A 17,671-nucleotide genomic window follows, 5' to 3' on the forward strand; every position below is an offset into this window, starting at 1 on the left:
AATATGTCCCTGAATATATAGGCTTTAAATCCTAAAAATAAATTGTTTCTTTAAAACTGGTACCCTTGTGCCATTATTAAAGGCTAAAAAAATCACGCCTTTAATTCCCCTCAAGTTGATTTCATCTCATCCTTTGACATGCTCTCAGCTGGAGTCAGAGTAGTCTTAGAGGAACAAGTCAAGCAAGAAGCAAAGCCTGCAGTTGATATAAAATTTGAGTTGATTTGGTATTGAATGAAAGCCAATGCAGATCTATGACCTTGGCAGATGTCTGACCACCACACTTTATTAAAAAAAAATGGGCACTTTGTGTGACTGTGATAGGACAGTTAAAGATGAAGCCATTTAGAGAATGATTCTGTGTCAAAGGATAGAATGCCTTATTTAAGGTACCAACATCAATCACAGCATGGGGGATGGACCATCTTTTTAAAAAAAGAAACTTTAATAGCTTGGCTATAAGGGAGGAATCCCCATTATAAATTGTGTCAAACACTTGCAGCAAACACTAATGTCTTTTCATTAGCAACAGTGTTAATGAAATGAATGGGGGACAAACAAAGCAACACAATAAGGGGAGATAATGAGCATTTTGGGAATTTGTTTATAGCCAAAAATTGCTTCAAAGTAGATAAAAGGTTCATATTTATAAGAACAAAATGACTGAAGTATTCAAAATAGATTGACAAATAAAGCAACTTTCCTCAACAAATCTCAGTTTGTTAAATGTTTACATTGTATTGATTCTAGTTGGTCTCTGAAAATAGGCCCTAAAAGGCCTTTAACACTAACCCTGCCCACTCCAATCCTGCCTTTGGCAAAATGGCCCATGGTTGGATTGTGCCAGCAAACTGGCACACCAGTCAGTGGCATGTATTTTTGAACCCATTTACCTCTGTAAAATCCTGTCCTTTACATCAATTGACAATTTGATGTTCAGCTTGGTTTCATAATAATGTTTAACAAATCAATAGTGTATTGTACGGTAAAATCTAGTCTGCAAAATCATCCAGACAAGCTGCCCCTCTTACTTGTAATTTATTTCAAAAAATTCCAGAAAGATAGAGCAGTGTCCCAATTGCTCTCCAATATTTAAGGGGCATTTAAACACAAATCAAAGTGTAATTCATGCATTACATTTTACAATGTAGCTGAGGATCAGATATTCCTACACCTAGTCAATCAAAATCGTGGACAAGATTCTCCTTCCGAGGGCAGGAATCAAGACTTTGGAACAGCTCTTGGGGTGGGGAAGCAGCCAAAGCTCCCAATTTTCATGGGGTGGACTAATCAATTGGCTAGCTGGTAAGTTGGACATCCAATTGTCAGCAGCAGGAGCAGGCCCGATTTAAACCCACTGTGGCTGCCACCTTCAGGACAAGCTTCTGGGTATTCAACTTCCAGCAGATGCACCAGCTGAGGAGCCTGAGGGCGTAGGTTACTCCTAGACATGGCAGGAATGCATGCCCAGGGTACTTACCGACTCCTCAGCGAGGCTCAGAGCCCTAGTGCTGCTGAGGACCAGCCAGCACTGGTACATGCAGCTTCTATATATGAGCCACCAGCATTGGCTACAAAAGCCAGGAATGCCTGGTCTCTTTCTTTTTTTGTCCTTGCAGGAGGCCTGCGAGAGAGCAAAGACAGTAGAAGGAGTTCCCTACCTACATGCCATCACCACAATGGAAGACGAAGCCATGGAGATCACCAGGGTTGCTGACGAAGAGCAAGTCAGGGAAGGCAAGGTGAGCATCCATAGTGGAGGTGGTGATTAGATACTGCAATGCATACCTTAAGGACATTCACTGCACTCCAGCATGACGACTGAGGTTTATTAGGAAACCTCAACACTTTAGAGGCTTTTGCTCTCCAAGGTTAATTCTCATGATCTCTTCTTGCCTCGCCCACAGTTACTGACATCACCGGGCCAAGCATACCAGAACAGAGCTCAGACCTAGCACCGTCACACCCAACAAGTTTACTCTTTCATGGGATGTGGACATTGCTAGCAAGACCAGCATTTATTGCCCATCCCTAATTGCTCTTGAACTGACTGGTTTGCTAGGCCATTTCAGAGGGCAGTTAGTCAACCACATTACTGTGGATCTGAAGTCACATGTAGGCCAGACTGGGAAATTTCTTTCCCTAAAGGGGCATCAGTGAACCAGATGGATTTTTACAACAATCGATGATAGTTTCATGGTCATCATCATTGAGACTAGCTTTATAATTCCAGATTTATTAATTGAATTTAAATTCCACCAGCTGCCATGGTGGGATTTGAACCCATATGCCCAGAGCATTAGCTACTCATGAAGTGACATTACCACTACACCACCGTCTCCTCGCCAGTGCAGCCTCCACTAGCGCAGTTACTGTCACTTTGATGGTCCTTGCACGTGATTAGTTAGAGCGGCACAGGGTGATGAACATGTCATGAGTGTGCAGAAGGAGGTGACAGAGACAGAGGCAGCTGTGGGCAGCCTCACTTGGAGGATGGAGGGCTGCCAGAGCCCTGCTGAGATGGGCAAAGATGCAGGGTCTCAGGAGCCACAAGAGGCTCTACTTAGACCAGCAGTAACAGATGTGCTCCCACATGTTGGAATTCCCTGAGGCAGTACCAGGTCATGTGCACCACCATGGCTCAGGGCTTTGAGCGCATGAGCTCTTCTACTGACAGAGTGGCCAGCCGCCTCATGGAGAGACATATGCAGCAGTGCTTGGAGTGCACACAGGAACTGTGCACTGACGTTCACAGCATGCATGCCACTCAAGTCATCTTGACTCCTCTGCGGCATTGATGGCACAAAGATGTTTAGAAGGTATGCCATTTGTGGCCCAGTCAGTGGTCCTCTCCAGACATCTGCAGTGCCATCCAAGGGCTGAGGCAGTCATCCTCACAGAAAGCAATTATCATTAGCAGTCTCCTTGGCCCCTCTGACTGAGGGAGCATTTGTGCAGCAGGGCCCAGTGACAAAGTCTGCCCCTGCATTGACAGTGGTGCAGCAGCCTCTGGAGGTGCCCTCACTGCAACCTCCACGATGAGGATGATTGCCATGTACATTTCAGCCACAGGCGGGACAAGTTAGCAGCTGCCTCTACCTCCTCTGAGGCCACAAAGGGAGGCCTCCTTGGAAGTGGCTGAGAATAGAGGCTTCTGCTTCGGTGAGAGCACTGAATGGATCACTGGGATGTCGATCACTATTGAGACATGAAACCAGACGTGTGAGCCTCCTTTTGTTAATGGTGGTACAGGAAAAGAGGGATGGGGTCTTGAAGGAGAGCAAGGGTCTGTAAGCTGTGGCAATGAAACCTCTCAGCAGATGTGCATCACAGTATCACAGTATCTTTACAGTACAGAAGGAAGCCATTTGGCCCGTGCCTGCACTGACTTTCTGAAAGAGCATCCCACCTAGTCCCACTCTCCTGCCTTATCCCCGTAACCTTGCACATTATTTCTTTTCAGGTAGCAATGCAATTCTCTTTTGAATACCTTGATCGAACCTGCCTCCACCACCCTTTCAGGAAGTTTGTTCCAGACTCCAACCATCCTCTGGGTGAAAAAATATTTCCTCATATCCCATTTACTCCTTTTGCCAATTATTTTGAATCTGTGCCCTCCAGTTCTCTTGAGTGGGAACAGTTTCTCACTATTTACCCAGTCCATACCCCTCAGGATCTTGAATACCTCTGTTGAGTCTCCTCTCAGCCTTGTTTTTTCCAAGGAAAAGAGTCTCAACCTCTCCAATCTATCCTCATAGCTACAGTTCTTTATCCCTGGAATCATTCTTGTGAATCTCCTCTGTACTCTCTCCAATGCCTTCACATCCTTCCTTAAGTATGGCGCCCAGAACTGGACACAGTACTACAGATGAGACCTAACTAGTGTCTTATACAAATTCAATGTGACCTCCTTACTCTCACACTCAATGCTCCTATTAATAAAGCCTAAGATACTATATGCCTTATTAACTGTTCTCTCAACATGCCCTTGCCTTCTTCAATGACCTATGTATGTATACACTGAGGTCCCTCTGTTCCTGCACCTCCTTTAGAGGCTCTCCCTTTATGTTATATTGTCTCACCTTCATTGGTGGTAAGAGTGGAGCTGTTGCAGGCTACGTTTTCAATGGAAGCATTCTCATAGGCAGCTTCAATTGAATTCAATACCATGCCTTTCCTCCTGGGTCAGAGGAGCTCATCTGAAACGAGCATGAATCAGATGATTCCTGACATAAATGGCTTTCTGATGAGAGCCTGAAGACCTGCACCGGCCCCGGCCTCGTCCTTGTGCCACCGGGGCACCTCTGTGCTCTGCATTTTCTTCCTCCTTATCCTCATCTTTCTTTTCTTTCATGGCCTGTTCATCCTACGATGAGCTGTCTCCATCAAGGCCGCACCCTCTTCAAGGTCCTCACCTCCCTGGAGGGCCATGTTATGGAGAGCGCAGCAGACAACCACCACGAGAGACCTTTGCAGGAATGTACTGCAGGGCGCCACATGACCAGTCCAGGCACTGGAACTGCATCTTCAGAAGTCCGATGATCTGCTCAGCGGTTATCCTAGTGAACTGGTAGCTGCGGTTGTAGCTATTCTGTGTCAGGTTCTCGTAGAGGGCTGAGTAGCCATCTCTTCAAGGAGTAACACAAGGTTAACCCTAACACTCGTTCCCTAGAATTCATGGTTTGGGGGGTTGGATGAAGAGCTGCAGCAGCCTGGACTGCTGGATTCCGGCAGAATCATGGCAGCTGCCAGAAAAGCGAGCGCACATGTGCAGGAATTTCATTTTGTGCTTGCGGAACAGTTGACCATTGAGGGATTGGAAGTCCTTCCTGTTAATGAATCTCACTGGCTGGCTTGATGGCCACATAGGCGAATTCAATGATGTCCTCCATGTAGGGGGATCCAGCGATGGAGGAAAAACTCACTGCCCTCCCTGCCTGTGAGGCACCATCACAAGGGGGACATCGATAACCTGAGAGATGCAATGGTGTGCTGCAGCTTGCAAGACGCCAGGAAGATCCACAGCTGATCCTTGGAAGGAGCCAGACTTGAAGAAGCTCAAGGCTACAGTGACTTTGACAGTTACTGGCAGAGCATGGCGAGATGTGCTGCGAGGTGTCAGATCTTTCACGACAAGGGTACAAACCTTTGTGACCGTCTTCCTGGAAGGTTGCAATCTCCTCTGGCACTGGTTCTCCATTGTCTCAAGGTTGCTCCATCTTCAGCAGTAGATCCTATGCTGACAGCATGGTCTCCTTGCCCTTTCTGCCCCTCTGCCCTTCCTGCAGAGGATGTTGTTCCTCATCGCCACTGAACCTGAAATCTGAGAGCCAGCTGCTGCCTCCCTTTTGCTCAGGTGATCTCCAAATTGTTTATTCTAGACTTGCCCCCTCTTCTTTTGCCCCCTCAATGCCAGTAAGGTGACGATGCCCTGCTCTGCCTTCATGCTTACTGACTACTCTCCCTGCATCTTCCGGAAGCCCGATAGCAGTCATGTGCCAATGGTCAATTCCTCCTCTGAGCCATTCTCCCTTTCATGGGGCCTGCCTAATTTGTTGGGGCAGCCGTGATTGGCTCCCTCCTGTGTATCCACCTCCATGCTCCTGGTCAGCCCCTGACACTGCATGCAGCCCATCCGCCCAGCTAAAATCTGAACGTGACCCTCAATGAACTCTCAACGGGCTCTTTAACAATGGTCATTACCATTATTACTGGACCAGGTGGGTTCTTGGGGGTCACCCTCCCACCTCCCTGGTGAAACATACCAGGAATGGCAATGGGAGACTGGCACGCTGACTGGCGCTGGTATATTCTTCCCCCACCCACCTCTGTTCCTGCCCCCAGAGGGACTAAAAAATCCTGCCCAAATCTTGTAATTAATCCATGCTCCCAGATACACTTTAACAGAATCTAGCATTGCAGCAAGTAAGATGCAATCTGAAATTTTAAATCAGAGTGACATGTACTGCTTTGAAAACCAAATTGCCATGAAGAATTCAGCTTAAATTTCTTTTTGTTTGATGCCAACCTTGGGTGTTTCAATAGTAAACACTGAATTGATGACATTACAGGGAGGGGGTTCTTGTTTGAAGGGGTTGATGTCTTGCGTGTTAGTTCAATTCCATTGTATTGTTAGGCTCAGAAACCTTTGCAAGCAAGCACCCCAACTACGTCCTTGGCACTTACAAATTGGACTGTTTCATTTTGAATGGGCATTAATCATAATCCTTTGCTAATATTCTACTTATAAAAAGGTTTCCATTGTGAGACATCCTCTAAATAACAGCATTAAATGGCAGTCTGTCACAAAAACAAGTTGAAACCCTTCTTTTAAGAAAGCAGTAAAAAATTAAAGAGTGGTGGAATATTGGTTTATGCCTACAACTCTCCACAAGCAAGTCCTTGGCAATAGCCATACAACAAAAGAAAGTGCAGAACAGAGACAAAGTGCTCACTCTCCTAGGCCTCAAGAAAAGGAAATAACCTTGAACATGTAACACTCTGATCTGCTCTGTTCTCTCTCCTGATAGCAAGTAAAGCACTGACAGGCTTGGTTAGGAAACTGTGTGTAATATGATACAGAAAAGTAGAAACACTTCTGGAGATAATAATTAGTATTCTTTTTTCCTTCTGCAGGCTTTTCTGGAGCATAACGAGACAATTGAGGGAAGTTAGCGACCAATTTAGAGGTTCATGTCATTATACCTCTGGACTGGTTATTAACAGATGTATAAAAGTAGCTATGGTACATCAGGTGCAGATTTTTCCTCCCCTCATTGTAATAAGAGGCCTCCAATTCATGACAATAAATGCCTGGATATGTAGAATCATTGGTGCCAACCACAGCTTTGCCACTTCATTCCTGAATGTGTTAAAACAGGAACCAAGCAAATTTCTTACTGTTCCCAGAGACCATGAGCAGAATTTAATAGTTGTAGCAGGGGTTATGTCCACTGGCCTGGCCAGTGCCAAACCCACCACAGCCATATTTGGATAAAGGCATACTGCGGATGCTGTGCAAAGGAATTCTAAAGGAATTTAGTTCCAATCTGGCACTTAAATGAACAGCGTGGGTCTCCATGGAATCAAGCCTGATGCAGGGTGGAAATCCACCCGCCCCGCCCCCACCAAGAGTTGCCAGCCAATCAGAAGCCAGCAGCTCTGCAGTACCAGCAGTGCCGCCAGGAGCAGTGCCCATAGCTGACACAGCGCTCTGGTTTTCAGCACAGATCAAATCTGCAGCCATGGGAGAGAGGTAAATGGGGAGGGATTGGGGGATCCATGTAGGGGGGCATTGGCGAGGGGGGTCAAAAGCAAGGATGAGGTTGGGGGGGTGGGGGGATCCCATACCCCAGCTCCCCCAATGCCAAGTCTCTCAATTGGGCACGGAGTGCCTGCGAACAAAGGACACTACCCCCTCCCCACCAGGCTGCAAGCAAACCCGACATGATTATCCCACATGGTGAGTTCCCCACCTGCTGCTGGTAGAATTCCAGCAGCAGTAGAATAAGGCCCTTAAGCGATTTCTTACGGGTCTCAATTGGCCTCCGGGTGGGAAGGTCACCCTCCACCCTTCCGACCCGGAGCTTGATCAAGGGGAGTTGGGAAGGTGACAGGGTCTCCACCCCGCACAATCCTGCCCAATTACAAGGCTCTTGATACCTCCAAACTTGACTCTGGGAAGGAGGCATTAAATTCCACCACATAATACCAAATAAATCAAAAAAGGTCCCAAATTATGCCCTGAAAAATACCTTTCAGCTGAAATGCCACGCTGGTACGTTAAACCTGCAGGTTTAGTTCCACTGTGCAATTTGTTACTATAACTAGCTTTTTTCCTTCTGAGATGCTCACTTTCCCAACAGTTGACATTTATAACACTATGCTACTTGCAGTAAGTTGCACAGTTAAAAAAACTGCAGCATGCACGTTCAGTTTAGCAACTTAGGGCCATCATTTGTTTTTCTGATGTGTTGGTGTAAGGCAGTGAGGAAGGTATAGAAGGGAGAAAAGCAGTTTTAGCAAATGCTGCATAATAAGTTAATGTGACAGCATAAAGAGTAAGGGATTAAGCAGGTGAATTATATCTTGTTAAAGAGCTCGAATTTCTGCAAGTTTATTGGGATCCGTTATACCTTGTTGTGATTTCCATCAAAAATTTCATTGTTTCCCAAATTAAGAGAATTACTACGCAACAATTAAAAAAAAACACAGAATGGTAATAAAGCCTACAGAGGAAAATAATTTGCTTAATCAATTCATTGGATGAGTTTAATGTTCCAACCCCTGTCATTTTATGAATGTCACACAATTACCATCAGTGACCTTCACTAGTATCTATAGGGTTAACGCTACTGCGTACTATGCCAAGAAAAACAAATTAAAGAGAACTGACGTGAACATATTGAATTGAAACATATTAGGCTTACTTAATATTTTATTTAAACACAATAACCAGTCTCTTCCTGCATTTAGAAAGTTTACTTAAATTATTTTTTCCTCTTTACCAAACATTGAAAGAAAAATTCAGATTGTCTCCAATTTGAATCTGACCTCAACTACTTCTTAAATGAAAATATACCACCGCTCGATCAGCTCTCCTTGATTGTTTGGTGTTCTGCTTGCTCTAGTTCAAAAAAAAACAAATCGTTTTGTACACTGTATCACTGCGTTCCATTTAGCCCTCGCTGTAGGAGGCCAGACTGCAATGTCAGCCTCAGAGAATCTGAAGAAAGTCTACCCAGAAAGGGGTGAAGAGAAGAAATTGGAGGCAAATGGGCCGTGAACTAAACCATCATGTAGAGCTATCGATGCTGATAACATTTATTCAATCGCCTGATATTGTTGAGCTTGGCCTGAATGAAGTCTTTCAGGGTGCTGCATGAAGTTAAAGCAAGTAAATTTCTATCTTTTTCTGCATTAGCTGCCTCATTGCCCTTCAATCGGCCTCACAAAAGCAGAAAATGGTTATACCATCTGCTTTCAATTCTCTGTAGCCAAATGTTCTTGTTGCGCCACTGCACACATTCAGAACAGTTCCCCCCTCCAACACCCCCACCACCAAGCCTTCTGGGTATGCCTAAAGTCCCATTGCAAAGTAAATAAGCCTGACCAAAGAAGTTTGTATTTCAAACTCTGATTTTTAGGATGAATTACAACTCAGCTGATAAAAGTATAAACAATTTAATTTCACTCCTTTACCCCAGTAAGTTTTACAAAAATCACTAGACCTCAAAGCAAAGTAGACAAGTGTGGTAAGAGTTTCTTCCATTAAACAGGAGCATAATTAAGCTAATTTGCACCTGTAGGACATGCATTAATTAGAACTCTTCCAAATGTATTAGTGAATTACTTCTAATCGAAAAAAATCCAAGCCAGCACAAAAACTTTTTTAAAAAAAAGAATCTTTTGAACGATTTCCAGGACATGATTTGCTGCAATTTGTAATTACCAACATGTTGCTATCACATAGAAGCAAGTAGCTTAATTAGACCAGGAGTTACAGAAAGGTTAAAAAAAAAGTAATTATATATGTAGGGTATGCTATGAAAAATTGTTTAAATTTTACAGTTATTTTTGGTATCATAAATTTAGATTATCTATTGATCTCACACCAGGATTAATTAGCATTGAACTACTGCACAAGATACTGAATCAGTTACTGTTTATCAATTTCCCATTCCAAGCTTGTTTTTATATTTGGGTAAAAATTCTCTGCATTGCATCTGCTTTTCAGGCATAAAGCATACTGATTTAACAATAGGATGGGCTATTCCCAAACTGCACAGGCACTGCTCACATTACTAAATATGTGGGACCTATTTTTAGGCATCCCCATGAAGATGGAAAAGAGGGTCTCAACCGTGTTGAGGACTCTTTTCAGAACTTGTCAGTTAGCAAGGTAGGAGTCAGTGCTCACCCCTTCAGTGTTCCTGGCAACTACCAATTGAAGCTAGTTTGCAAAAAACTTCAAATTAAAGAGAAGATTTTCTTGTGGAGCTGTGTTCATCCTCTGCCCAGCCCTGTGGCCCACTTCAACACTCTGTCTCAGAAGTTATCAGGGAGTGGCTGGAAATTGAAGTCTTTGCTTGGGCAAGTAATCTGTGATGCCATGGTCAGTAGTGGCAGCTTGTGTCAAATATACTGATGAAGCCAGAGGATTGATTTCTTTCGATCCCCAGCCCTCTAGCTTCAGGCATACACTATTCATGCATTTCTGAGTCTAGACCCCACTTCCTTCAGGTGATCAGAGCTGGGGGAATCTGAAGGCTTCTTTTGAGGGACCCAGGGGAGCATTCCTGCTCCTCCTGACACACAAGGTGTGCTGAAACATCTTTTTGATGTGGGGAGCCAGCAGTTCCTCAATTTCACTGCAGAATTTCCCAATCTCTTGAAACCTGTGCAACAGTAGTAAATTTCAAATCAGGTTCCCAGTTGCACTATTGGAGCCAGATTTAAATATGTTAATTAACTGTTCCACCTCCCCATGGCAGAGCACTTAGATGTCCCAACACTCACCGCTGTAATAATGGTAGCTGGCACCTGCGCAGCAGGTTGGATACACATTTGCATATGTAAATTTTACCCAAGGAGTACTAAAAATGTGGCACCAAACTACCACAAGGAGCAGATTACATGATTGGCAAAGATCCATTTAAGGCAGGGGTGGGAACATTTTTCTTATCAAGGGCCACTCACACAGACAAAATCAGTCACAGGCCACACACACGCATAAAAACCAACAATTTATTTTTTTTCGAGAGAATACAGAAATGTTCAATTCACCCACTGCCTTAATGTGATGATTGAGCTTTCTTTTCCTTAATGAGCTTTGTTACGTCTGCTGGCACTGATGATGTTGCTACTCGCAACTGGCTTTTCACTCTCTAATAAATTTAATTGAATTTTTCGAGGAGGCGAGGGTGGTGCAGTTGATGTTGTCCACATGGACTTCAGTGAGGCTTTTGGCAAGGTCCCGCATGGGAGAATGGTCAAGAAGGTAAGAGCCCATGGGGGTACAGGGAAATTTGGCAAATTGTATCCAAAAATGGCTTAGTGGCAGGAGGCAGAGGGTGATGGTCGAAGGTTGTTTTTGCGAATGGAAGCCTGTGATGGGTGTACCGCAGGGATCAGTGTTGGGATCCTTGCTGTTTGTAGTGTACGTTAATGATTTAGACGTGAATATAGGAGGTATGATCAGTAAGTTCGCAGATGACACGAAAATTGGCAGTGTGGTAAATAGTGAGTAGGAAAGCCTTAGATTACAGGACGATATAGATGGACTGGTAAGATGGGCAGAGCAGTGGCAAATGGAATTTAATCTTGAGAAGTGAGAGGTGATGCATTTTTGGAAGACTAACACAGCAAGGGAATACACAATGAATGGTAGGGCCCTAGGAAGTACAGAGGATCAGAGGGACCTTGGTGTACATGTCCATAGATCCCTGAAGGCAGCAGCACAGATAGATAAGGTGGTTAAGGAGGCATATAGGATACTTACCTTTATTAGCTGAGGCATAGAATATAAGAGCAGGGAGGTTATGTTGGAGCTGTATAAAACGCTAGTTAGGCCACAGCTGGAGTACTGCATTTAGTTCCGGTCGCCACACTATAGGAAGGATGTGATTGCACTGGAGAGGGTGCAGAGGAGGTTCACCAGGATGTGGCCTGGGCTGGAGCGTTTCAACTATGAACAGAGACTGGATAGGCTATGGTTGCTTTCCTTAGAGCAGAGAAGGCTGAGGGGAGACCTGATAGAGGTATATACAAAATTGAGGGGCATAGATAGGGTAGATAGGAAGAAACTTTTCCTCTTAGCGGAGGTGCCAATAACCAGGGGCATAGATTTAAAGTAAGGGGCAGGAGGTTTAGAGGGGGTTTGAGGAAAAACTTTTTCATGCAGAGGGTGGTTGGAATCTGGAACACATTGCCAGAGGGGGTGGTAGAAGCAGAAACCCTCATAACGTTTAAGAAGTATTTAGATGAGCACTTGAAATGCCATAGCGTACAGGGCTACGGGTCAAGTTCTCGAAAATGGGATTAGAATAGATAGGTATTTGATGGCCGGCACAGACACAATGGAACAAGGGACCTGTTTCTGTCCGGTATAACTCTATGACCATAACTCTCTCAGTCTGTCACTTTCTCTCCTCATCCACTCTGCCTCTGTCTTTCTCTCTCTCACTTTGTGTCCCTCTCTCTTTCCCACTCTGTGTCTCTGTGTCTCTCTCCCTCTCTCCCACTCTCCCAATCTGTCTCTCTCTCTCTCCCACTCATCTCTCTCTTCCTCTCTCTCTCCCCCACTCTACCTCTCTCTCTCTCCAACTGTCTCTCTCTCTCTCACTTTGTCTCTCTCTCTCCCACTCTCTCCCACTCCATCTCTCTCTCCCTCACTTCAACACTCTCTCTCTTTATCCACTCTCTCCCCCACTCTCTCCCACTGTCTCTCTCTCTCTCTCTCTCCCACTGTCTCTCTCTCTCGCTCTCCCCCACTCTGTCTCTCTCTCTCCCACTGTCTCTCTCTCTCGCTCTCCCCCACTCTGTCTCTCTCTCTCGCTCTCCCCCACTCTGTCTATTTGTCTCTCTCCCACTCTCTCTCCCTCTGCCTCTCCCTCTCCCCCACTCTGTCTATTTGTCTCTCTCCCACTCTCTCTCCCTCTGCCTCTCCCTCTCCCCCACTCTGTCTATTTGTCTCTCTCCCACTCTCTCTCCCTCTGCCTCTCCCTCTCCCCCACTCTGCCTCTCCCTCTCCCCCACTCTGCCTCTCCCTCTCCCCCACTCTGCCTCTCCCTCTCCCCCACTCTGCCTCTCCCTCTCCCCCACTCTGCCTCTCCCTCTCCCCCACTCTGCCTCTCCCTCTCCCCCACTCTGCCTCTCCCTCTCCCCCACTCTGCCTCTCCCTCTCCCCCACTCTGCCTCTCCCTCTCCCCCACTCTGCCTCTCCCTCTCCCCCACTCTGCCTCTCCCTCTCCCCCACTCTGCCTCTCCCTCTCCCCCACTCTGCCTCTCCCTCTCCCCCACTCTGCCTCTCCCTCTCCCCCACTCTGCCTCTCCCTCTCCCCCACTCTGCCTCTCCCTCTCCCCCACTCTGCCTCTCCCTCTCCCCCACTCTGCCTCTCCCTCTCCCCCACTCTGCCTCTCCCTCTCCCCCACTCTGCCTCTCCCTCTCCCCCACTCTGCCTCTCCCTCTCCCCCACTCTGCCTCTCCCTCTCCCCCACTCTGCCTCTCCCTCTCCCCCACTCTGCCTCTCCCTCTCCCCCACTCTGCCTCTCCCTCTCCCCCACTCTGCCTCTCCCTCTCCCCCACTCTGCCTCTCCCTCTCCCCCACTCTGCCTCTCCCTCTCCCCCACTCTGCCTCTCCCTCTCCCCCACTCTGCCTCTCCCTCTCCCCCACTCTGCCTCTCCCTCTCCCCCACTCTGCCTCTCCCTCTCCCCCACTCTGCCTCTCCCTCTCCCCCACTCTGCCTCTCTCTCTCTCCCACTCTGCCTCTCTCTCTCTCCCACTCTGCCTCTCTCTCTCTCCCACTCTGCCTCTCTCTCTCCCACTCTGCCTCTCTCTGCTTTGTACTATGTCTCTCTCTCTCTCCCACTCTGCCTCTGTCTCTCTCGATCCCGGTCTCTCTCTCTCTCTCTTTGCCACTCTGTCTCTCTCTCTGCCACTCTGTCTCTCTCTCTCTCTCTGCCACTCTGTCTCTCTCTTACCACCCAACCGGCAGCTGGCAGTTTCCCGTCCCTGCCCTGCGCTCCTGCTCCTGGATCTCGGGCCTCACTCTCTCCCCAGAGCCTAGGCCTCGGGGCGGCTGGATTTTGAAATCTCATTGCAGGCCGGATGAAAAAAGAGCAACAGGGCAGATCCAGCACCCCCCCAGTTCCCCACCCTTGATTTAAGGGGAAGCTAGAGAAGCAAATCAGGAAGAAAGGTAAATGTACATGATGATAGGGCTTGACGAAAACAGGTGCGTGAAGGCTGGTATGGACCATGAACACCGGCAAAGGCCATTTGGGCCAAATGGCCTGTTTCTGTGATGTAGGGCTGGATTTTCATCCTTCGGGTAGTTAGTGGGAGTCGGGAAATTCCTGGTTTGGTCCACCAGCCTCCGGAGAAAGCACCTGCAAGGACAGATTTTCACTGTGGGTGAAGGCTGTGCAGGTGCAGGCTGCAGTCAGGCCGACCGATCCTAGGACAAAGTTTTGGAGGCAGCCAGAGGGTCTGCCAGGTGCCAAGACGGGCTGCTTAATAGGCCCACCGCAGTGCTAGGGGTCTCTGTCCCAGTTTTAATAAAAACAGGGAAAGGGCCTTCAACCTCCAGCCCTCACACACTCCCCATGTCCATCCATACCACCTCATGCCTCCCTAAGGTCCCTCATTCCCCATGCCAATGTATGCCCCACATACTCCCTGTGGCCCCTCAATTTCCCCATGCCAAGGTATGCCATCGACCTACCCCCTATGGCCCTGCATGTCCTCATGCCAAGGCATGCCCCCCAACCACTATAGCCCCTCATCCCCCATGCCAGGGTCTGCCCCCTAAACAGCCCCAATGATCCCTCATTCCCCCATGCCAAGCTATGGCACTTCCATCCCATTCACCCACTATACACTGTACAGAACCAATGAACCCTATACTGTCAGTAGGATGTGTAAAAAAGCTTCAAATAAGTCACTAATAATGTTCCACTTTCTTAAAAAAGAAACATCTCTTTACTACAGCCAAATAAAAGTGTCAATCATCCAGCCCCTTTAAAGTATTAAGAGATTTTAAGTGCTTGCAGTTTCTGCTATGTCTAGTGTAAATAAACATTGTGAAATCGACAGCTTAGATCAGAGAGCCAGAGCTGTCAATCAAGCAATTTTTTCCCTGGGGCTCAGGTGTTTCAACAGGTTAAATGATTTCTGGGCTCTCAGCCAAGAATGCTTAATGAGGCTTGGTGTGGGGGCGGGGGGGTGGAGTTGGGTGGGGGGGTATGAGGAAGACCTTTTGAACTTACCTTTCAAAAGGTCCCCTCATGCGGACTATGGCTCACAACACCTTTGATGTGCCGTGAACCACAACTCTTTGAAAAGTTGGCCTGACACCATGAAAATTGTGGAGGACTAGGACGTGCCTATCCCTGAAATGGAGCCATATTTTTAAAGCCCCCCCCTGCCACCCCGAGTCATCTTGACTCGGTGAAAATCCAGCCCTAGGCCTTTATGTTACCCTGTGTTCACTTGATGGCACTTAATTCAAAGAGACACAACATTTTCCAATTTACACCCTTGTTTAATAATGCTTGTGAATCATTTTGTCAAACAGAAATTAATGTCATTCCATGGGTGTCAATCTCCCAACTGTGCTGTCATGACAGGGCAGCCACATCATTCAGCCAGGCAGGGGACAGGGGAAAAAAAATCTGCTCTCCCATCCCAGAGGCTGAAGTAAATAGCTATCAGGTGAGGATAGAATTATGATGCTATTTTCCTCTTCCCCACCTAAAACTCTTGACTCCTCCATGGGCATCAGTCATCCTCTTATAACCCTATGCATCCATTTTCTTAGATGTTATTTGTCTGTAGGCACAGGAAACATCATAGATGAACCAAACCCTGGTCCAAGATAGTTATACTTCCACCTCCAAAGACCAAGGTTTTTCCAAAACAGGAACTTTGGTTGATTTCAGCTCCTTAACCTAGGCCAGAAATTTCAAGGCTAGCTTTATAGTGTTCCTACTGCTACCAGGCTGAGATTATCTAACAAGGTACAGTATACGGATTGGATGTGGGGCCTTTATTGTCTACTTGATAGCCTCTTCTGAATGACTGAGCCAAAGTCAGGTACCAATTGAGGGTGGTAATCAACTCAGACCTGCTTTGAGAGACCAGTAGTCTACCTTTAGCTCAACTAGTTGATCTCTATCATGATAGTATCCTGAAATCCATTAATGGGTTAACACTTCTGCCAAAATAGCAGACAAAGAAATTATAGACTACTATCAAAGTGAAACTTCACTATATTGCAACATGGATGCTTTCATATCACCAAGAATTAAAATCGGTAAAATAAATACTGATACACCCTTTCATCAAATCACACTGCACAAAAAAAGCCTGACAACTGTCACCAGCAAAAAAAAAAATCAGCAATTTTCCCTATATTAGAGACTATTGCAGTCTGATGTGTTTTAAGGCAATAAAACACCTCAAGGTTGGGGTGACGTTAAACCATTCGAGCTTCACTCCTGTGCTTTGCATCATCACCTCAACTCACAGATGCATTCAATGTCCTGCAACAAATTCCAGACTGCGCATATGCATATACACACACAAACACACTTCTTAAACCAATTGCTTTCCCATTAATTTTTGAAGTGTGGCTATACACATCCACAAAGTGCATCACACAGATCAGGATGTAAAAACTATCCTTAAATGTTTAATGATCAAAAGACAACACGTTATGTTATTTCATTTGAGGTCAGATTTAACGCTGTAAATTTTTCAAGCAAAGTTTCATTAAAGCAAATTGCATTTTCCTCCAGATTATATACAATCCATCAGTAGCTTCCCCCTCTCTGATATAAATGAGTAAACATGCTAGTAAAACCAGATAAAAGCCTGTAGTGAAGACATGAAAATGGCTAATGGAAATGGAAAAGCCAGTCTATTGGCTGCTACTGCTTCGAAAATTGTATTAGTTCATGACCTTCGATCAAACAAGACCTTACTTTTCACATTGAGAGAAACCACTGCTGCAAGCTGCCAACTTTGAAGCGCTCCTCTGTGAATGTGGCTCATCTGTCTAATTGCTTCTTTATTGTTTCAATGTGACATTGTATTGTACAATGTCACATAGAATGTTTCCCTCCCCATTGATCTCAACAGCAATAAAAAGCTTTAAAACACAGATGATTATACTACCAGGGCTTGGCCTTGCCATTCCCCCTACCCCCATGAAATTTCAAATTATGGGTCACACACATAACACATTATAAGCTTAATAGCATATTTGAGGGTATTTCAAAGTCATGAAATATTACCTTGGGGTTTTCCAGGATCCCAGACTCGTAGCTGTGGGAAAATATAAAATAAAACAAAGAAATAAACAACAAGAATATTCACCGTAAAAGAACCAGACTATGTTGAGATGGCAAGTATTTGAAACAAGCGCCTTACTCAGTAGAGATTAAAATTAAAAGAATGCTGGAAATCTGGACAGAACAGAAAATTGTTGAAAATACACAGCTGGTCTGTCAATGTTTGAAAAAGAAAATAATTTGTTGCATGTTCAGGAGAGTCCATCATCAGACAGGTCCTGACAAAGGGTCTTCACAATTGCACTTTCTTTTTCAGATATAGATGGATCTACTGTGAAGCCCCAATTTTTCACTTCACCAATCAACGCTCAGCTTCTTACCTGATATGCATGATGTTAGCATCCATACTCCAAGGGCTTTTGGGAGTGACAGGAACAGGAATGCCATTTGCCTATTGTCAAAAAAGAAAATCAACGATCATTTGGGAAATCTTAAACCAACATCCACTGTACAGTCCTGCTAAGTGCAAGTAACATTTTTTACAATAAAATGTGCGTGCCTCACAATGTTTCTATAACTCAGTAGAAGATGGAGAAAGTGTTCATAGGGAAAGAAAAGTTCAGATGTATCTCCTTTTAAAAAATATTGGTGTCTTCA

General features: G+C 45.7%; 1 protein-coding gene across 2 annotated transcripts in view; it reads right to left on the bottom strand.

Moving 5' to 3' along the window:
- The window catches only part of ass1 (argininosuccinate synthase 1), a 155,335-nt gene that overhangs the window by 74,570 nt on the left and 63,094 nt on the right, over nucleotides 1-17,671 (bottom strand). For both annotated transcript variants that reach the window (XM_078550059.1, XM_078550058.1), the window contains exons 7-8: nucleotides 17,395-17,465; nucleotides 17,018-17,048 (exon numbers count right to left, since the gene is read on the bottom strand). In XM_078550059.1, coding sequence (XP_078406185.1) covers nucleotides 17,018-17,048; nucleotides 17,395-17,465 — 102 coding nt within the window. The remainder of the gene's footprint in view (nucleotides 1-17,017; nucleotides 17,049-17,394; nucleotides 17,466-17,671) is intronic.

The sequence above is a fragment of the Cetorhinus maximus genome, chromosome 10 (genome assembly GCF_964194155.1).
Source record: "Cetorhinus maximus chromosome 10, sCetMax3.hap1.1, whole genome shotgun sequence".
Classification (NCBI taxonomy): Eukaryota; Metazoa; Chordata; class Chondrichthyes; order Lamniformes; family Cetorhinidae; genus Cetorhinus; species Cetorhinus maximus.